General features: G+C 49.6%; 5 protein-coding genes across 8 annotated transcripts in view; 2 read left to right on the top strand and 3 right to left on the bottom strand.

Annotated features, from left to right (window-relative positions):
- Positions 1 to 693, bottom strand: part of LOC117642667 (LIM/homeobox protein Lhx1) — a 49,408-nt gene extending 48,715 nt beyond the window's left edge. Inside the window, exon 1 of one of the 2 annotated variants that reach the window (XM_034381081.1) lies at positions 271 to 693. Coding sequence is in view for 1 of the 2 variants with exons in the window: in XM_034381080.1 (XP_034236971.1) it covers positions 535 to 568 (34 nt within the window). In the remaining variant the exon portion in view is untranslated. The remainder of the gene's footprint in view (positions 1 to 270) is intronic. The other variant, XM_034381080.1, reaches the window with a different exon arrangement.
- A 3,539-nt stretch (positions 694 to 4,232) lies between these two features.
- LOC117642474 (uncharacterized protein KIAA1841 homolog) lies at positions 4,233 to 12,474 on the bottom strand. Of its 2 annotated transcripts, none has more exons than XM_034380711.1 (13): positions 12,396 to 12,474; positions 8,271 to 8,447; positions 7,498 to 8,198; positions 7,301 to 7,413; positions 7,113 to 7,226; positions 6,872 to 7,025; positions 6,519 to 6,785; positions 6,155 to 6,434; positions 5,919 to 6,075; positions 5,691 to 5,852; positions 5,326 to 5,614; positions 4,975 to 5,249; positions 4,233 to 4,893 (listed from the first exon to the last, which is right to left on the bottom strand). In XM_034380711.1, exons 2-13 carry the CDS (start codon positions 8,409 to 8,411, stop codon positions 4,763 to 4,765), a joined length of 2,784 nt encoding a protein of 927 aa, XP_034236602.1. In that variant the 5' UTR covers positions 8,412 to 8,447; positions 12,396 to 12,474; the 3' UTR covers positions 4,233 to 4,762. The 2 variants fall into 2 exon arrangements, with proteins under 2 accessions (XP_034236602.1, XP_034236600.1); XM_034380709.1 differs by lacking the exon at positions 12,396 to 12,474 and adding an exon at positions 8,697 to 8,884.
- LOC117642476 lies at positions 9,070 to 9,780 on the top strand. Its single transcript, XM_034380713.1, has 2 exons — positions 9,070 to 9,548; positions 9,639 to 9,780. The coding sequence occupies exons 1-2, from the start codon at positions 9,251 to 9,253 to the stop codon at positions 9,716 to 9,718; spliced, it is 378 nt and encodes a 125-aa protein (XP_034236604.1). The 5' UTR covers positions 9,070 to 9,250; the 3' UTR covers positions 9,719 to 9,780.
- LOC117642475 (UBX domain-containing protein 6) lies at positions 9,748 to 12,360 on the top strand. The gene is made up of 7 exons (XM_034380712.1): positions 9,748 to 10,011; positions 10,083 to 10,267; positions 10,351 to 10,478; positions 10,570 to 10,815; positions 10,921 to 11,078; positions 11,164 to 11,293; positions 11,370 to 12,360. The coding sequence occupies exons 1-7, from the start codon at positions 9,779 to 9,781 to the stop codon at positions 11,628 to 11,630; spliced, it is 1,341 nt and encodes a 446-aa protein (XP_034236603.1). The 5' UTR covers positions 9,748 to 9,778; the 3' UTR covers positions 11,631 to 12,360.
- Positions 12,475 to 12,774: 300 nt separating the features above from the next.
- Positions 12,775 to 13,969, bottom strand: LOC117642287 (acanthoscurrin-1-like). 2 transcript variants are annotated; one of them, XM_034380326.1, is made up of 3 exons: positions 13,890 to 13,969; positions 13,121 to 13,220; positions 12,775 to 13,072 (listed from the first exon to the last, which is right to left on the bottom strand). In XM_034380326.1, exons 1-3 carry the CDS (start codon positions 13,902 to 13,904, stop codon positions 12,915 to 12,917), a joined length of 273 nt encoding a protein of 90 aa, XP_034236217.1. In that variant the 5' UTR covers positions 13,905 to 13,969; the 3' UTR covers positions 12,775 to 12,914. The 2 variants fall into 2 exon arrangements, with proteins under 2 accessions (XP_034236217.1, XP_034236216.1); XM_034380325.1 differs by having other exon boundaries at positions 12,775 to 13,220.
- Between the last annotated feature and the right edge of the window lie 4,071 nt (positions 13,970 to 18,040).

Genomic DNA, 18,040 nt, shown 5'->3' with positions numbered 1-18,040 from the left:
GGACGACGAGGGGTAGGCGGCCGTCGTGGCGTCTGGCCCCTGCACGGGCTGCTCGGCAAGGGGTACTGCTCGGCCGGCGAGGCCCGCTACACCCTGCACGCTGGCGTCCACGTCGAAGATGTCCTTCCGGATGGACAGCAAGTTTCTCAGATTGGTCCCCAGAGTGGTGTCGTCGGCGCCCTTGGCTCGCAGCCTGGACTAGAGCGACTGCTCTTCACTGAAACATGTCCGCCCACCACCAGACTGTCGGACTGTCGCCGGACGGTTTACCTAGCAGCAAGCAGGGAGGGGCCAGGGCCTCGGTGACAAGGCCGGTTGGCCTTCCCTTGGTTCCCTTGGCAACGTGGACTCCACGTCGTGGAGCTTGGCGGGGCAAAGGTTTGCTTCGCTTGCCCGTCGTGCGAGGCACGGAGCAAGGCACAGTCGCGGCGTGGCACCAGGTCCGCTAGGTTTGCATCCTGACCACAGCCACCGTCACACGCGGGGCACGCGGCGATGCACACGCAGTGACACACACACGGGGCACACACTCACATCCATGTCGCTGCCGGACCACTTTGGGACACATCCACTTAGCACACGCACAACACTCGGCACTCGCGACGCACTCGCGTCACGCAACGGCACCTCGCGCACGCGAAGCGCGAAGCACGGAGCCGCGCGGTCGGATCGGGTGAGCACGGAGACGCGCGCGCGTCGGGCCGTCGGGCACAGGCCGTGCTTGCAGCGGGACGGGCGAGCGCGTACTGCCGTGCCGGTGGCGGCGCGCTGCGTTAGCGCTGCGCTGCTGCCCGGCCCCCGGGTCACGTGACGGCCCCTCCCCGGCCCCCATTGGCGGAGCCGGCCGCGAGGGGCGCGCCCACCGGCTGCGCAGAGCCGCGCACGCAGCGCCGCCGCCGGCCGCGGTTGGTCCGGACTTCCCCCCACCCTCGCGCGCCGCCCGCGCCCGGCTCGGCCCCGCCGCAGCGCGCCGCCACGGCTGCGCTCGATCCGGCCCCGCGCCGCTCGGGGCTCGCGGGCCTAGTGGGCCTAGTGGGCCCCACTCGACGGCGCGCCCCGGGCCTCTCGCGCCTCTCATACCCCGCAGTCGCACTCGCAGCACACGCAGCGTGCCACGCACGGCGCACCAAGGACTTGGCGCACTTCAAGGAGGGAAGGATTCTCTTTTTATTTTGCGCGGCGCGGCCTGGCGACGCGCAGCGCCCCGCCACCGTGTGACGTGACGACGCCCTGCCACGCCGCCACGCCCCGCCACGCAAGGGGCTGTTGTGGGGCACAAAGTCCCTCCCCTCCCGTCCGCCTTGTCTCTGTCTTTCATTAGTGTCGGCCTTCCCTCGTATTTTCCTCTCTTTTCCGCGCTAAGTTTTCTTTTGATTTACTTTTGTCTTGCAAACTAGACAGCAGCGGGACAGTCTCTCTGTTTTACGTCGCTGGGCCCCTCGCCCCCTCACCCCAAGCCCGCTCGTCCCTTTCTTCATTTGCCATTCTGCACTCCTATTTACATGCAAAGTTTCCAAAAATTGTATTTCGCGCGACTGCGCAAGCCGAGCCTCCGCGAGGTGGCATCGGCGACACAAGAACGGACGCGGGAAGCACTGGTGGAGTTGGAATGACGAGCTCGGTCAAATGCCTCAAACAGTTTGTTGTTGTTTTTCGGCCTAGGCGCCATGCCATGCCTGCGGCCATGCCGGGTGGGCCGATCTGAGAGATAAGAGCGCATTCCTGGTCTGGTTCACGCCACCCTGGCTGCCATTGGTCGCACGTGACAACAAAACAGCCGGACAAACAGATAAACAGAAAAGGGGAAATGACACACTGCCGTCCGGCCGCGTTTGACCGTGGGTGCACCTATATGGCGTGGACACACACAGACGCACACAGACCTCAATGTAAACCGATAGAAACTGAATACCACTACACACACCGTTGCGATTCGAAGCGCACTGCACCGAGCGGCAATAAATTACTTGCGCGTTTATCTAAAGGGGAAAAATGCAGCGCGTGCTGCTTCACGCTGCAGCGACGCAGACTCATGCATCATGTCGCCGCTCTCCTGCCATTCTCTTATCGTATCGGCCGAAATGATCAGAAATACTACGAGAGCCACTACATAGGCCAAAGAAACGTAGAAAAAAAATTTCAATTCATTTTTTAAATGAAAAATTTATTAAGCGGGGCGTCTATACAGCGGCCGGATTCAGAGGGTTGGTCTCAGCACAGCGTTCGAAGAGGGTGAACAGGACCGGGGACGTACTACAAGCGTGGGAGTCTAAAAGTGCCGGCCGCGCTCGCGCCCCGTCAAATGCCCCGTCGCCGCGTCGCCCTCCGCGTCCCCGCCGCATACCACGGCGAAAGCACGCTGCGCGCTGTCATGGCGCTGCACGTGTGGAGCGGCTCGACCTCGGCGACGCGACGAACGCAAAGAATGTCCCTCAATTTGTTTCACACATTCTTGAGCAGGAACAGGGGCACCCTTCCGAAATTCCAGCGGGGCGTCAGTCACACGCCGGCCGAACCCTTCCCACGGACGGCTTGCCGGGGCACTGCCGGGGCTATGCCGGGGCCTTGGGCGGAACTGTGTGCCGAAGAGAGGTTTCCGCCGCTCTGTCTCTGTCGCACTCACCGGGCCTGCCATGAGGGTGCGACAGAGGCACAGTGACGAAAACGCCTCTTCGGCATCGCTCGGCTGGGGGCACGGCGCACGGCACTCGGAGCGATGGCTTGGGGCGGCCTGGGGGTGGCAAGGCAGAACACGGGTGACAGCCCCGGCATTTGTCAGTCCCGTGCCCTCTCGTTTTCACCCTCGCCTTCGGTACACCTTCGGCAACCTTCGGGTGTTCGTTGCGGCTCCCGAATGTCATCCCAATAAACCCGTGGAGTCCCCGCGGCGGGGTGTCTTAGGGTCGTTTTGGTCGCTCTGTCTCTCTATCCTGAACGCCCTATGAGTGCGGGAGAGACGGAGCGACAAAAGCAACTCTCGGAATCAGTGTGCTGGGCATGGCAGGGCTGCGCGCTTCCTTTGAGTAACGACCCCGGTGCCGCGCGACGCCCGGCCTGACGGCCCCAACACCGATCACCGCCAAATTAGCACCTCATTATGAGAAACAGATGTGGCCGTTCGGGAACTCGGGACGTGCGCTGTGCTGCGCCTTGCTGCGCCTTGCTGCGCGTCGCGGCCGTCCACACAGGAACCTCGCGTCATACCAGGGAGTACGGGGTGGGGGAGGGGGAGGCAGAAGACTGATTCGAAGAGTCGTTGTCGTCGGTCTGTCTCTCTCGCACTTATAATGCCCCATCAGGGTGAGAGAGATAGAAACAACTTTCGGAATCAGTCGGCAGCCGAGCCGGACACGGGAATCGCGGTGGGAGAGCTCTGCCGAGCTCTGCGCTAGCGACGCGATGACTCGCCGTGCAACCTCTTCGCTCGCTGCTATGTACGTGCAATAAGCCGCATCTGCATTTGTGCGGTACGTATGCGGAAAATTCTAAAAGAATATGGGAACCTTTTTCGCCTCGCATGACGCATGGTCTTTGGTGTTTGTGGCAGGGTAGCTCAAGCCGCGTCGCGTCGCCGGCCTGGCGTGTCACAGTGTCACAGCAGACGGAGTGAGGCGTGGCGTGGCGTGCCAGCATGGCGTGTGACATGACTTATGAGTTATGCGCTGTCATGACAGCCGGCGTAAGGTTCACACAAGGATGTGGCTGGTGGGGGAAGGACGCAGACCCGGCTGGACGAATCCGATGGATTTGCACTTTCAGCTCTCAAACCTTTCCTATGAAAAATGATAGAAAGAGAAACAAAGTACATTTTCTTCTGCCGTTCGAACTCTTATCGAGAGCCACATTGATTGAGTTATGATATTAACTGCTAGTTCAAGCCCAACTGGCCCGGATAGGGACCCTGGCACGGACCTGAAGTATGCACCCCGGGTCACCCCACCCTCGGTCTGTCTATTATTTGCTGGAATAAACGGTGTAATTGTCGCAACACATTAAAATTTCGATAGCCGAGCCGAGTTGTATCGGTACACCGCTCCGTAGCTGGGAATGTGGTGGAGCGTGGAGTATTGCCTGCCTCCGCCCGCCGCGGATCGAGGACGCACACTAGCGCCACCCAGCGGCAGCACTCTGTACTTGGACGGCACCCCGTCCACTTCCGCCTGCGCGCGCGGGAAATAGAAACCGGTGTGGGTCGTGCGGGTGCGTTCAAGTGAATGATTTTTGGTCAAACAATGTTTTCTTTACAGATTTTACTTTTAAAAGGAAATTCTATAAAACAACTATCACTAAAAATAGATAGAAACACTGTACAAAGGTAAGCTGGAGCTTTACATTTAGTACATAGTTTAAGGCAGTGTTATCAAAGACTATAAATCAATGAATAAATATACAGTAACACATAAGCATAACAATAATTTTTAAAACTGTAACAAAAAATTAACAGTTTTGGGACAGTTATGATTCAGTATGATAATCTCAAATATAGGCAATGTAAAAAAACGCGAGGCTCTTTTCTGAGAAAACTTAACACTCTTTAAAATAATGTGAGAACAACAAAACATTCATTAAATTAATTTAAAACGTAAAAACAGTTATAATATAGGCCAACTTAACAACATCGATAGAAAGACTGATAGGTACCAAACACTAAAATAATAATAATTTTCTGATTGAGTATGGCACCTTTCCTACACAGTTAAATCTTCAGTTTCTCTGAAAATTTTGTTTAACAAAGCTTATGAAAGTAAAAAAGAAATGGCACCTAACGATTGCTTTTACTCTTTTGTCGTGTCAGAGAGTGAGAAGAAGTGGAGGGTCGGCTGCGTCCACTTGACCCTGAATAGCCGGCATGCTGTTCCCTCCATTCTGCCTCAATCCGAACATAAGTTCCACCTGGAAAAAGTACAAAAATCCATACATGGTTAAGAATTAGTTTAGCAAAGGAAGAGTCAATCAGAACTTTTGAAGTTTTACCTGGAGGTGTGTAATGACCATTCCACATGCTGTGGTGGTGCGGGTGGTGGTGGTGGTGATGGTGGTGGTGGTGGCCATGGTGATGGTGGTGATGGTGGTGGTGACTAGAGCGGTGCTGTCCTCCGGCAGTGGGCCCAGATCCAGGTACTCCACTGGTGCGCCTAGTTAACAGAGCAGCCATGTGGCGCACAGCTCTCTCCTCATACTCTCTCTGGTTGTCTTGATTATTTCTTGTTGATAATTTGGATATCCATTGCGGTCCCATATCAACAGGCCTGTAATAAGGATAAAGAAAAAGTTTCATTTTCAGAATGTTCCCATTTAAATACAATGTAAAGGTTTTAAAATTACCTGCTTGAAACCACTCTGGATCGTCGAGTGCCTGTTTTCCTACGCCTGTGTCTTATGGGGCGAAACCTAGTGTGACATGATTCCTCTGAATTTTCCTCTGAAACCTCTTCACTCTCAGAACTTGATATGTCCGAACTGGTGTCATGTTCTAGGGAGCTCCCAATGCCAGTGCTCCCAGAGACTGCTCCGTTTGTTGAGCCTGAGGCTGGCTCAACAACAGACATCTGTTTCTTTAGATTGGGTGCCTTTGTGTTTGGACCACTGCTGCTTGTGTCAGTAGAAACCGGACCTTGAGAAAATAAACTTTATTACACACAATATCAGAGAAAGCAAATAATTAGAAAATCTAAAGGTATTGTACTGACTTGAAGCACGAGTGAGTCTTTGTTGGTAGCTGTCCCATACTCGTCCTAAAAGTCCATGTTTTGTCCTGGCTGGAGCCAACTCCAAACCATCCCACCAATGTGAATCACGCTCTTTATTTCTATTGTGATTACCAGTTCCCAAACCTATACCTTCATCAGGATCTGAAAAAAAAAATTATTATTTTAAATAAGCAAAGAGTGAGTAGAATGCAGGTTGAGACTACGTACCTCTAGAACTTGATGCAACAAGTCTGCTCAGGCGATCAGACAAAGATACAGGGGGAGGATCAACAGCTATAACATTATTATTAGCTTGAAATATGCGCTCTACTTCAGACTCTGCAGCAGACTGCAGAAGTGGCTGATGTGCCCGGAAGTTACAACCCTACAAGAAAGCCACACATGGTTTCAACAAAATATATAGAACTAATATTATGGTATCTTCTTTGTTTTCAGACACTTACTGTTGAGCTCCGAACAACTTCAAAGCGGTAGACCCGTTCTCCACAGCATGGGTAACGTCCAATAGGGTAAGAGAGAGTTCTTTGATTTTCCATTGAAAAAAATTGAGGAGGATCCACATGGTGTAAACACCAGTTTCGCTGATAAATTGGATAATGTGAGTGACAAAGAGAGCAAAATTGGAAATGGCAATCTCCCCACAGACGCCAGTAAACCCTCCTCCAGGACTTTAATTCAGTCTTGAGCGTTTTAATGTACTCGCTGAGGTTCCAGGTAGGTTCTCTGAAACAAATCAAAAATAAATCAATGAAAGTAGACTAAGACAAAGTGCTTTCACTAAAACATTATTTAATGAATAAATAATACCTGGAATGATTCCCATGGAGTACACCATTCCTATCAAGCCTTGAACTGCCAGGTTTACAAGCTATTCGACCACCCAACTGTCTTAGTATTAGTTTACCACAACGACTGCATTTAAACAGAGCAGCTAGACTAGCATAGTGGCCTCGTCGTGGATCTGCCTTGGGTTCAGCTAAAACACTGATAAGCTTGCAAAAAATTCTGGACTGCACTCGGTCTTTTTTGTCTCGTAGCTGCTCAACGTCAGTATTGCTGTATAAATTGGCTAGCCTATTTTTAATTTGGAGGAAGAAACAAGATTTGTTTTAGATAAATAATTAATGCTGCAGTTGTTACAAAATATAATTGTTACTCACTTTGTTAAAATGCTGTCATTCAAGCAGGCTAAATTTGTAGAAGTTCTTAAAATATTATTCATATTTTTGTGACAATAACGCAAGCAGTCCTGCATTAGAGGTTCCATTTGAAGGAAAGCTGCTGAGACAAGAATAGGAACAACATTGCTTGCATCTGAAAATTTTTAGAAAGAAGCTTTATTATCACTATTGACAATTAAGAACTATGGAAAAACTAGATAAGCTACGAAACAAAGCTGACCTAATGTTGGTGGACTTTCATGAGGAGTTAGATCCTTTTTGACCCAACGCATTAACCAGTCAAAAATATTCAAATCACAATGAACTGAAATGTCCATATCCTCCAGCTTTTGACCTGAAAATGTGAGATAAAACATTTGAAAAGGGCTGTACATTAAGCCAAGCAATATAATAAAGATTAAATTTTACCTGTGGTGACCTCAGCAAAGTAACCCATTTTAGAAACCAGCAATTTTTGAGGGCAGCGAAAATCTTTCTTAAGATTCTTTACTTCATCACATACATGGATTTCTACCTCCAAGCTTAAAAATTAAAACATGAGTTCAACAGTTATACACCTAGTAAACAACCCTAAAATTGAAACTTTCATCTATCTAGGTACTCACTCTGGCTTGGACCCATCAACTGCTTGTGTCGGTGGTACAATGCGGTTTCTTCCTTTGTCCCCACTGTCATTTGTTTGACTGTCTTGATTCAAGCTACCTTTCTTGGTCTCTGTGCTAGATGTAGAGCTTTTGCTGAGAAGCATTGACATTGGCATATTTGAAGAAATAATAGGCTTTGGAACCAGATAGGGTAACACAGAGTCCAATATCCCTTCTTGAAGAACATCATTTAATTTTTGTTTCATTAAAGAATCCACTGTGACTGGTTGTGGAGGTGGTTGAGGAGAGGCAGATGAGGCATTGTTTTTGCTTTCCACGATTGGAGTCTTCAAGACAAAGTCATTTTCTAGGGCAACAGATCCAGTCGACAGCCTTCTTTCTAAGGGCATGGAAATTTTAGGAACTACAGTATCATCAACATTTCTTAGGCAATCTATGGAAATACTTTGCATCCTTTGAAACATCAGGAAGTTCTTCCTTTTATCGCTATTCCCATTTTTAGGGAAGCCTAAGAGGTTGTCAGCCATTGCATCAGAGAAGGGAATCGCTTCTTCAACAGTTGGTTGAGCTTCAGATTGAATTTTTCCCATCTCTTCAAGCTCATAGAGGTGGGAAATCAGCTGATTTTGGGTCAAATTATTCCAATCCACTCCTGCCTTGTTGCTAACATCATTGGGGGTCCCTTCTATAGCTTCAGCAATCTGAAAAAAAAATCAGATATTTTTAAGTAAGGAGACAAATATAAAATCCGAATGTGCTAAACCACTACTTACTTGATATGCAGTGCACAGAAAATCAAGAAAATCTTTGAGAGAAATTTCTGTACAAGGGTCTGAATTTTTTTCTACACCAACAGAGCCACACATTTTGGTAGTATCTTGCGGGGCAGAGGTTCTTGAAGGTTGCACAGCCATTCCCGCTTACTTTACTTCTGTGCACAAGTAGAATTCCTGAAAATCAAGAGTGACAATACATGTAAAACATCTATGCACAAAATGAAGACATCATAATTGCAAGAGACAACACAACACCAAACAAAATTACTTCTCCAAATGAAACATTTTTATGAAAATAGAAAGTGTAACTTGACCATTGAGGCAAAAATAATGAAAAACAGTTCTATGGTGCCTGTCACATTGAGTTCATGGTACTTTGATCAGAAAATAAACGAGAGCATTGGTTTAAAGTTATTGACTCACAATGTCATCGACTCAACGTGCACTTCATATTGGGAACAAGACTAAATAATCAGTCAAATAGTCTTAGAGAGTAACAGTTTTTCCCATTTCTAAACTTCTTTCGCACATGCCGTAGATACTCGCTAGCAGAACACACTCTAGCAGACAACTCACAAACAAGTTCGTATCCATCAAGTGCACCAACTGTTGACTAAAATAAAAAAAAGACCGTAGCTACCCCTTTTACGATTTAATTCACTGAAGCATCAGAATCAGTTTAAACGGACACATACAATCAATCTGATTCATAGGGCTGAGATTGAAACTAAAAATTATCAAAAGAAGAAACATTGCAATGTTGGTGTTGGTACAACACCCGCCTTGTCTTTGTGGTCTGGTCGTTTGACGACGGTGGGAGTGGGAGAGAGACGGACGACAAAAGGCGAAACGAGATGACTGATGACTGAACACAAATTTTCACTAGATATCAGCTGATTCTAATTTGGTTCGCACAAATTAGCTCTAATTATCTGTTCTAAACTAAGGCGGGCTTTCGTTGAAGGCCAGCCTATGTGATGTCAACTATAGCAGGAGAGGGTCTTTTCAACACATCTGTTGTGTTTATGGACGCGCTCTTGTCTGGCTTTTCTTACATTGTGCTCTATGCTATTGGCTTAACCTCAAACGCCAGCGAAGGGTTGTTCCATCTTTCAACCCTGTCACTTCTCGACTGGCAGGCTTTCTTTTCATACAACGAGTTCCAAGTAGCTCTGTTGAAGATCTTCCTTTTTACCCTGACTTTTAATTTGTTGTGTATTTTCATTGCCTGGAAATGGTATGGAAAGAACATTTATGATACTTTTATGAAACCTGGTTAGTTTATCTTATCTTGTACACTCTGCCCTTTTAGCAAAATGCCATACACCTCAATGTTTAGTGTATCTCTTTCTGTTCTTTTTCCAGTTACGCCAAAAATCATTGAAGACTTGAAGAAGAGTGTGTCTCGTCTGAACTTGCCAAAGGAGCATTCTCCTAGAGTTTAATTTTACTATTGAAATTTCTATCAATCTATCCATCCCACTGCTGGATTTCAAGAACACACAATGGCAGACAAAATTAAGAAATTCTTTCAAAAGAAGAAGATGGAAGCTAATTTTAAAAGGGCTGGCCCAGGACATAAGTTAACTGAAAATACATCCTCATCAAGATCACTATCTGTTGCTGAAACTCCTGCTGCACCCCGTGCTCCAATGTCTGATGAAGCTCGTCAGGCAGCGGAAGCTGCCATGGCAAGAATAAACACTGGTAAAAGACCGGACCAGGCAGCATTCCAAACGTAAGTTTTATCAGCATTCAAATTATGGATTGGATTGTGGTTAATCTTACACTAAGTGTTTTTATTCATAGATCCCTAGCAGCTATCCAGTCCCAAGTACGTCGAGAACTGGAGGCAGAAAAGAAACAAGCTGCCTTAGCGTCAGGCACTGCTTCGTCATCCCAGGAATCTGTATCAAAGTCTGCGACACCCGTAGAGGTTGAGGCTAGCCCACACCTAGCAGTGCAAGGAGTGTTCTTCCGCTGTCCACTAATCAGTAAGGCTTCTCTTACATGATACATTAATGATTAATTTGAGAACAGTTTATTTATTTCTGGTCTTTCTTTTCCAATAACTAAGGTAATGAAGTCCTATCAAAAGATGAATGGACACCAAAAATTCGTGAATTTCTTTTTGAAAACTTAGAGGCAGAAAAGGGGCTTACAGCTTGTCTTATCATTCACTCGTGTAATAAGGGCCGAGAAAAGGTAAACCTTATTTAGCTTTTAGACTTGCAATTATTCTTTGAGTAAACTATTGGTTAAAATATGATGTTAATATGTTTGAATTAAATTTTAGGTCAATAATTGTGTTACAACCATTCAAAAATATCTGGATAACATCATTAGGAATCCAAATGATGAAAAGTATCGGCGCATTAAGCTGAACAACAGAGTCTTTCAAGAAAAAGTCTCACCTCTTGAAGGCACCACAGAATTTCTAGAAGCTGCTGGATTTGTGAAACAAAAGCTCACTGTAAATGACACAGAAGAAGAGTTTTTTGTCATCTCTGATGTGTGTGATGATGTCCTAGAAAACCTCCAGGTTAGTCAATACTTTTTTCTTTTCTTTTCATGTGCAGTTCACAGGGTTTTCTTCCTCTTTTTTTTTTCTGTTTTGGCATCTCCTTTTCATACCTGTTCTTTGCAGATGTTATATGATGCATTAGGAAGTGCTGAACCAGTTCAGCTTGAACTTGACCGCAATCTCTCAGTTTTATATCCATCGCAAGCTGCAAAACGAGTTGAATTGCCTCCAGTATTTTTCAATATTACAGCAGAGGAACTTAAGAGGGAACAACAACTCAAGTGTGTAAATTTTTAATAGAACTCTATTTTTTGAGATGCTAAAATTGAAGACTACTGCATAATTTTTTCTGTTTTAATTCACCAGGTCTGAAGGAATGGAACGTAGCATGATGCTGAGAACGAAGGCAATGAGAGAAAAAGAGGAAATGAGAGAAATGAAAAAATACCGATTTGCTCTAATTCGAGTAAGGTTTCCTAATGGTATCCTTCTCCAGGTAAATATTGCTCGTCCCACTACACCAACCTTCTCTCATGTGTAGCAGGAGTACTAAATTGTACATGCTGTTTTAGGGTACTTTTGGAGTTCATGAAAAGATTTCCTCAATCTTGGAGTTTGTCCGAGAAAACTTAGAGGATGAAGAATTGAAGTTTTCTCTCACAACACCTTCCGGCCACAGACTGACAGCTGAGGATGAGCAGTGTTCTTTGGTTGATCTTCGACTCGTTCCTGCAACTATCCTAATTTTTTCTGCTGACTCAGATGGTCAGTCTGACCGAAACAAAATGTTTTTAAAAGAAGATGTCATGATTCTTGTGCAACCAATTAGTTAAACACACAAATGATAGACAATTTTTAACATAACATGTGTAACTACTTTGAATTTTAAAATTTTCGGGCTCTGTCACTTTAAGTATTTGCAAGCTGCATTTTGTTTGGTTGTCATTGTCATTTTATTTGCATCTTGATTTGCATTTATTTATCTTCCAATCGGGTAAATATCAATTGCTACCCATGTAATATTGTTTGATCATATTTTTATCCTGCACTCTTAGTTAGAAATTCCCAATGTTATGCTGTGCTTTTATGTGCTATTTAAGCATCAAGCTTGCTCTCATGATGAGATTTTTTTTGTAAGTAACATAGAGTCTATCTCTACTTTTAATGCAGCCATAAATTTTGAGGCAGTTGATCTCATCATTGCATGGTATAATACCTCACTAAAGAGTTACATGTAATACATGAATTTCAATAATTAATCTCTGTGATTTTTCCAAAGTTCAAAGTAAATTCGAAATTAAAGTACTGTAACTTCTTTTACACTGTGTCAAACTTTGATATTGATCACACATGTTATATTTTCTGCACAATTTTATTTATTTCTGAGGGTTTAGTTTTTTTTTTTTTTTTCTATCAAATGATGTGACTGCAGTAGTATTTGTATTGAGCCTAATCTAGTGGACATTCCTGCTTGTCCCATGTATTTGTTCTGAGTTGTTAACAGTGAAGAACCTCACTGCAAATGAATTCACTTTTGATTATGAATAAAGTAATTACCAGTAATTGTGGTATGTTTCTTTCAAATACAAACAACTTACCCTAAGCACAATGGAGGGCTGAATATCCTCCGCGTCATCTCACGTATCCGAGTAAACAAGTCGAACTGTTGCAGTTGAGAGTGGACAGATTGGTTTGTTTACATGCCTTCAGGACCAAGGTGGCTTATCGTTCGCACCGCCATGCTGGTGGAGTGGGGGTGCCCGTTCGGTCGTCCGGGCGTCTTTTTTCGCCACAGCTTCGACGCGGAATGTTCCGTGCGGCTCTCGTACCCACTCATTACCTCCATTACGGTCACACGCGGTACTGCGCGGGCAGATTTCATGAAACGCTTTGGCCTGGGCGTTCCCCAGTCCCAGACAAGGCCTTGTGAGCACAGCTGCTGCGCAGGGTTCGCGGGGACGGAAATCAGACACATAGTTTTGGAAAAGATATCGAAAGCATTCATTTATTCTGTGTTAAGACTTTTACAGCGGAAACATTATGGGCTACGGGTCACTATACAGGGACAGGGAAGAACAAGGGGGGGTCGGCGGTGGGCCGGTTGCTGCTCATGACGTCTAGTCGCCGTTCATCATCATGCCCATGCCGCCGTTCATGCCGCCGTTCATGCGGCCCATGGGCCTCATGGGCATACCGCCGAAGCCGCCGTTCATGCCGCGGTTCATGCCGCCCTGGCCCCAGCCCTGGCCGCCGTTGTATCCGCCGTTCATGCCGCCTCTGCCGAAGCCGCCGTTCATGCCACCCTGGCCCCAGCCCTGGCCGCCCCTGCCGCCGCCGAAACCGCCGTTCATGCCGCCGCCGTTCATGCCGCCCCACTGGGCCGACACCACCACGGCGAGCACGACCACCAACGCGAACAAAACCTGGAACAGAAACAAAAGGCATGTAACTGGCGGTACCGGTGCCCAAGCGCCTTACAGACCGAGGGTAGGCCTCCCGCCGACAGGGCTGCGCCACGGGACTGCCTACCCTGCCTCCACAAGGGGCCATGGCGCCTCCGGGACGCAGGCCTGTCGGCGGGAGGCGCCATGGCCCCTTGAACTTGAGGGGTGGCTGGATCAGCTGGATATAGGATGCTAGAGAGACAGAGCGACGAAGGCGACTCTCGGAATCAGTCTGCAAGTAAGGCCAGCCAAGCTATGGCCGAGTGCTGAATCCCGAGCCCGCCGCGACACGAGCAAGACCAGGCAACACGGAGCACGGCCTCGGTGCCATGCGTGCTACACTGTAACACTCGCCCGGATTCGCTCCGCACGGAGACGTTCCTGACGGACACGTTGATGGACCGCGACGCTCGGTGAAGACGAAGACGCGGCACTGTGGAAACATTCGGCCGCACGAATGTGGATCCGACCGGGCTAATGACAGGCTGCCACTCCGTGCAGCAGTGCCACAAGCAGTGCACCAGAGCGTCGCTCCGTCTCTCTCGCACTCACGGGCCGCCCCGCTTGGGTGCGAGAGAGACGGATGAGGCTGCAGCGGAGCACGAGCTAGGGGGCCTCGGCGGGGCACAAGTTCGGAGGAGTACTCACCACGAGACGAGACATGTTGTTGGAGCAAAGAGGGATTTCTCTGTGTGCCTCTGGGAAGGCGGCTCGCGTCTTTTATAGGAGCGTTGTCTGCCGTGGGGGCCCACTCCAGGCCCTCCTGGCCCGCCCCGCCCCGCCCCGCGACGCCCCGCGTCGCCCCCCGCCTCCGGCGAATGCGCCAATTCACCATCCGCGAATTTTGGCAGCGTAGTTATAAGAGTGGACAGACATCAACGTCATGGTAATTGTCCTTGGAGTTCCGGGAGCAAGCGGCTTGGAAGCAGGTGCAGCAGGGAGGCTTTGTACACAGCATCAGCCGCGCGCTCATACGCGCGTCTGGATGCAAATTTATTATGTCCTCAGTACTGCACCAACCAGCAAATACCTGATTGGCAAAAACTGACTTAAAATTTACAGTTGAGTCGGCATTTTAGCATGATTTCAGAGATGTCGAGTCGACTCAGAAACGCTAAAGGGACGGCAACTTCCAAATAATTCCGTTTGGTTGACCCAGCTGGAGAGAGGCACTCGATCAGTGGGTCTTCCGTGTCAAAATTAAAATTAACAAGAACAATGTAAACCTACGTGCACCTTCTTTTACGCAGCTATGCAGTCGCGGCCAGCATGGCTGTATTCGAGTTTGTTTACTTTGCAAGTGGAGCGCCGAATCACCCTTGTCTTGACACGCGTCGGTCTAAACTTCCGAATATTTTTTTTTTCAAATCAGTGCTCGTATTGCTCGATGACGCCACCTACTTCAGAGGCACTGGAGATAAGGCGCCAGGTGCGCTCCTCCAGCAGACTGACTCCGAGAGTCGTTTTCGTCGCTCTGTCTCTCTCGCACCCATGAGGAACGCCGCACGTGTGCGAGAGAGACAGAGCGACGAAAACGATTCTCGGAATCAGTCGGCAGCTTTGTGTCGCTCTTGAGCGCGGCCGGCGCGGCAGGCGCGGCTAGCATGGGCTAGCACTGGAGAGCTAGCGCGGGGGCGGCCGCCCGTCGTCCAGAGCATCCCAGCGTGAGTCTTCAAATTCGCGGACGGAAGCGCGCAACTCTGCGTCGTGGTTCTGGCAGTTACGTGGTTTCGCGTACGCGCGCGTCCGCCGGACCCACTGGAGCTTCTTCATTCGTCGCTCTGTCTCGCTCGCAATCGTAGGGCTTCGCGTGAGGGCGCGAGAGAGACGGAGCGACGGAACGTGTGTTTGGAATGGAGCGACGCACGCCAATTCCAGGAGCGGGCCGGCCTTCTCCAGCCTCCAGCGCCTCCAGCGCCTCCAGCAGAGGCGGTGACGAGACGACAATCACTCGATAATAGAGCGTTCATGTTTGAATAGCCTCGAGCAGGGGCGCGCCGAGTGGCCTGGGCCCAGGGACACAGGGGGCACGCAGGTTCAGTCTTATCCTGCCTCATAGAGTAGACGAAAACTCGCACTAGAAGGATTGCCAACTGCTTGCCCACCATCGGGTGTGGGTGTCGTGGACGGTGCGCTGGACGGTGTGCTGGACGGTGAGGTTGGCGTTCGCAGGTCGGAGGTCGGCGGGCCGGCGCGGCGCTGGTAGGCTCGGGGCCGCGGCTGCCCTGTGCTGCCCTGCGCTGCCCGCGACGCTCGAGGCGGCTGAAGGTCAATCAGATCATGCAGGGCCGTGCAGGGCCGTGCAGGGCGGAAATAGATGTCCGAAGCCCTGGAAGAGCCGAGGGCCACCAAGATCCGCCGGCGCGCGGGTCGCAGTGCACACACAGTGCGGCGGGTGTGCGAATGTTCATCAAGGAAATGCCCCCGGCTAGACCGCTGTGTGGCGACCGGTCCGGGGCGGGCCGACGGCGTCCACGGGCCTCCGCCGAGGCATGGCGATGGCGATGCCGGGCGACGCTGGCCAGGACTGGTGTGGGCTGGACCCTGGCGGGACTCGACGGACTCGACGACGCATTCATCGTCACTGTCCACGCCGTGTTCGTGTTCGTCCACCGGCCGGGGCTGAGCCGGGGCTGCGGCGGTAGCGGCTAAGCCAGTGGTTCTCAACCTTAGGGGCGAAATTTTTTTAAGGGGTCGCGGCGATGCTGGGGTCGTGTTTTAGGCCGATTTTAAGCAGCCACTGCGTCTGATCCGAGGCGGGCATTTTGCTCCCTCAACGGGCAATCGGTCTTTGGACCTTCCTTTAGCATGCCTTTGTTACGGAGTGCAATTATCAGTCTTAGTTTGGGAGCAGTATTGTCTCAAAGTTGGCCGAAACGCTCAGAAATGTCTATGAAAAATCGTGTTTTGGGCCGATTTTAAGCAGCCACTGCGTCTGATCCGAGGCGGGCATTTTGCTCCCTCAACGGGCAGTTGGTCTTTGGACCTTCCTTTAGCATGCCTTTGTTACGGAGTGCAATTATCAGTCTTAGTTTGGGAGCAGTTTTGTCTCAAAGTTGGCCAAACGCCAGAATTGTCTGAAAAATCGTGTTTGGCCGATTTTAAGCAGCACTGCTCTATCGACGGATTTTGCATCCCTAACGGGCATGTCTTTGGGCCGATCCTTTAAGCATGCCACTGCGATCTGACGCTATTTGGGGCATTGTCTCAAATCGCTCAAACGGCGCAATTGTTTTGAAATCTTGTGACTTTTTGGCAACTTTGAGACAATACTGCTCCCAAACTAAGACTGATAATCGCACTCCGTAACAAAGGCATGCTAAAGGAAGGTCCAAAGACCAATTGCCCGTTGAGGGAGCAAATTGCCCGCCTCGGATCAGACGCAGTGGCTGCTTAAAATCGGCCCAAACACGATTTTTCATAGACATTTCTGAGCGTTTCGGCCAACTTTGAGACAATACTGCTCTCAAACTAAGACTGATAATTGCACTCCGTAACAAAGGCATGCTAAAGGAAGGTCCAAAGACCAACTGCCCGTTGAGGGAGCAAAATGCCCGCCTCGGATCAGACGCTGTGGCTGCTTAAAATCAGCCCAAAACACGATTTTTCATAGACATTTCTGAGCGTTTTGGCCAACTTTGAGACAATACTGCTCCCAAACTAAGACTGATAATTGCACTCCGTAACAAAGGCATGCTAAAGGAAGGTCCAAAGACCAATTGCCCGTTGAGGGAGCAAAATGCCCGCCTCGGATCAGACGCAGTGGCTGCTTAAAATCGGCCCAAAACACGATTTTTCATAGACATTTCTGACCGTTTCGGCCAACTTTGAGACAATACTGCTCTCAAACTAAGACTGATAATTGCACTCCGTAACAAAGGCATGCTAAAGGAAGGTCCAAAGACCAACTGCCCGTTGAGGGAGCAAAATGCCCGCCTCGGATCAGACGCTGTGGCTGCTTAAAATCAGCCCAAAACACGATTTTTCATAGACATTTCTGAGCGTTTTGGCCAACTTTGAGACAATACTGCTCCCAAACTAAGACTGATAATTGCACTCCGTAACAAAGGCATGCTAAAGGAAGGTCCAAAGACCAGTTGCCCGTTGAGGGAGCAAAATGCCCGCCTCGGATCAGACGCCGTGGCATGTTAAAGGAGGGGTCCCGTGGGGTCGCGAAATTTTTCCTGGGGGTCGCGGAAATTTTTGGCTTCAAATTTGGGGTCGCGAGCCGAGAAAGGTTGAGAACCGCTGGGCTAAGCGTGCATTTCGAAAACAAGTTCACCCTGCAGCACAAGATAAGGTGCTGCTGGGCAGCGGGTTTCGAACCTGTCGCCTCTGCAGCATGTCCACTTGTCGTCTCGACGCATGAGGATGATCAGGTGGTTCCGCCCGTGACGTGCCTACTGCCCACCTGCCCCACCTGCCCCACCTGCGCGACGGACACTCCAGAGTCGAATGGGCTGCCTACGTGCGCGGCGGGGCTCGCGCCGCAACACTTTGGTCTGGGACTTCCCTGCGGCCTTCCCGCGGCCGCGCCGGACCACTGTGGGGCGGTCTGGATCATCCGAGCGCCACGTCCGCGGCACTTCGAAGGTACCTCCGGGCGGCACCCCGAGTACCGCCAGGGTGAGGCCACTCAGCAAGAGGCTCCCCACCTTTCCTCCCAAAACGTGGAACTAGTTGTTGGAGAGAGCGTTCGCACAATCGGCACGACCTCTCGGCCCTTGGGTTCGCGCATCGCTTCGCGTGCTTCGCGCCACGCTCTTCGGGGCCCTCGCACTCGGCTCGCGCACCGCGGC

This window comes from Thrips palmi, unplaced genomic scaffold (genome assembly GCF_012932325.1).
Source record: "Thrips palmi isolate BJ-2018 unplaced genomic scaffold, TpBJ-2018v1 HiC_scaffold_16, whole genome shotgun sequence".
Lineage (NCBI taxonomy): Eukaryota > Metazoa > Arthropoda > Insecta > Thysanoptera > Thripidae > Thrips > Thrips palmi.
Note: the sequence above shows the minus strand (reverse complement) of the source record. Positions and strands in the feature narration are given on the sequence as shown.

Excerpts from the sequence above, each read along its gene's own strand:
- LOC117642474 (XM_034380711.1), bottom strand. The coding sequence starts at position 8,411 with ATGGCTGTGCAACCTTCAAGAACCTCTGCCCCGCAAGATACTACCAAA. Across the intron at positions 7,026-7,112 it reads TGAAAGTCCACCAACATTAG|ATGCAAGCAATGTTGTTCCT; the intron begins GTCAGCTTTGTT and ends AAAAATTTTCAG. Across the intron at positions 6,076-6,154 it reads AAGTTGTTCGGAGCTCAACA|GGTTGTAACTTCCGGGCACA; the intron begins GTAAGTGTCTGA and ends GCTTTCTTGTAG.
- LOC117642476 (XM_034380713.1), top strand. The coding sequence starts at position 9,251 with ATGTCAACTATAGCAGGAGAGGGTCTTTTCAACACATCTGTTGTGTTT. Across the intron at positions 9,549-9,638 it reads TGATACTTTTATGAAACCTG|TTACGCCAAAAATCATTGAA; the intron begins GTTAGTTTATCT and ends TTCTTTTTCCAG.
- LOC117642475 (XM_034380712.1), top strand. The coding sequence starts at position 9,779 with ATGGCAGACAAAATTAAGAAATTCTTTCAAAAGAAGAAGATGGAAGCT. Across the intron at positions 10,479-10,569 it reads GTAATAAGGGCCGAGAAAAG|GTCAATAATTGTGTTACAAC; the intron begins GTAAACCTTATT and ends ATTAAATTTTAG. Across the intron at positions 10,816-10,920 it reads ATGTCCTAGAAAACCTCCAG|ATGTTATATGATGCATTAGG; the intron begins GTTAGTCAATAC and ends TGTTCTTTGCAG.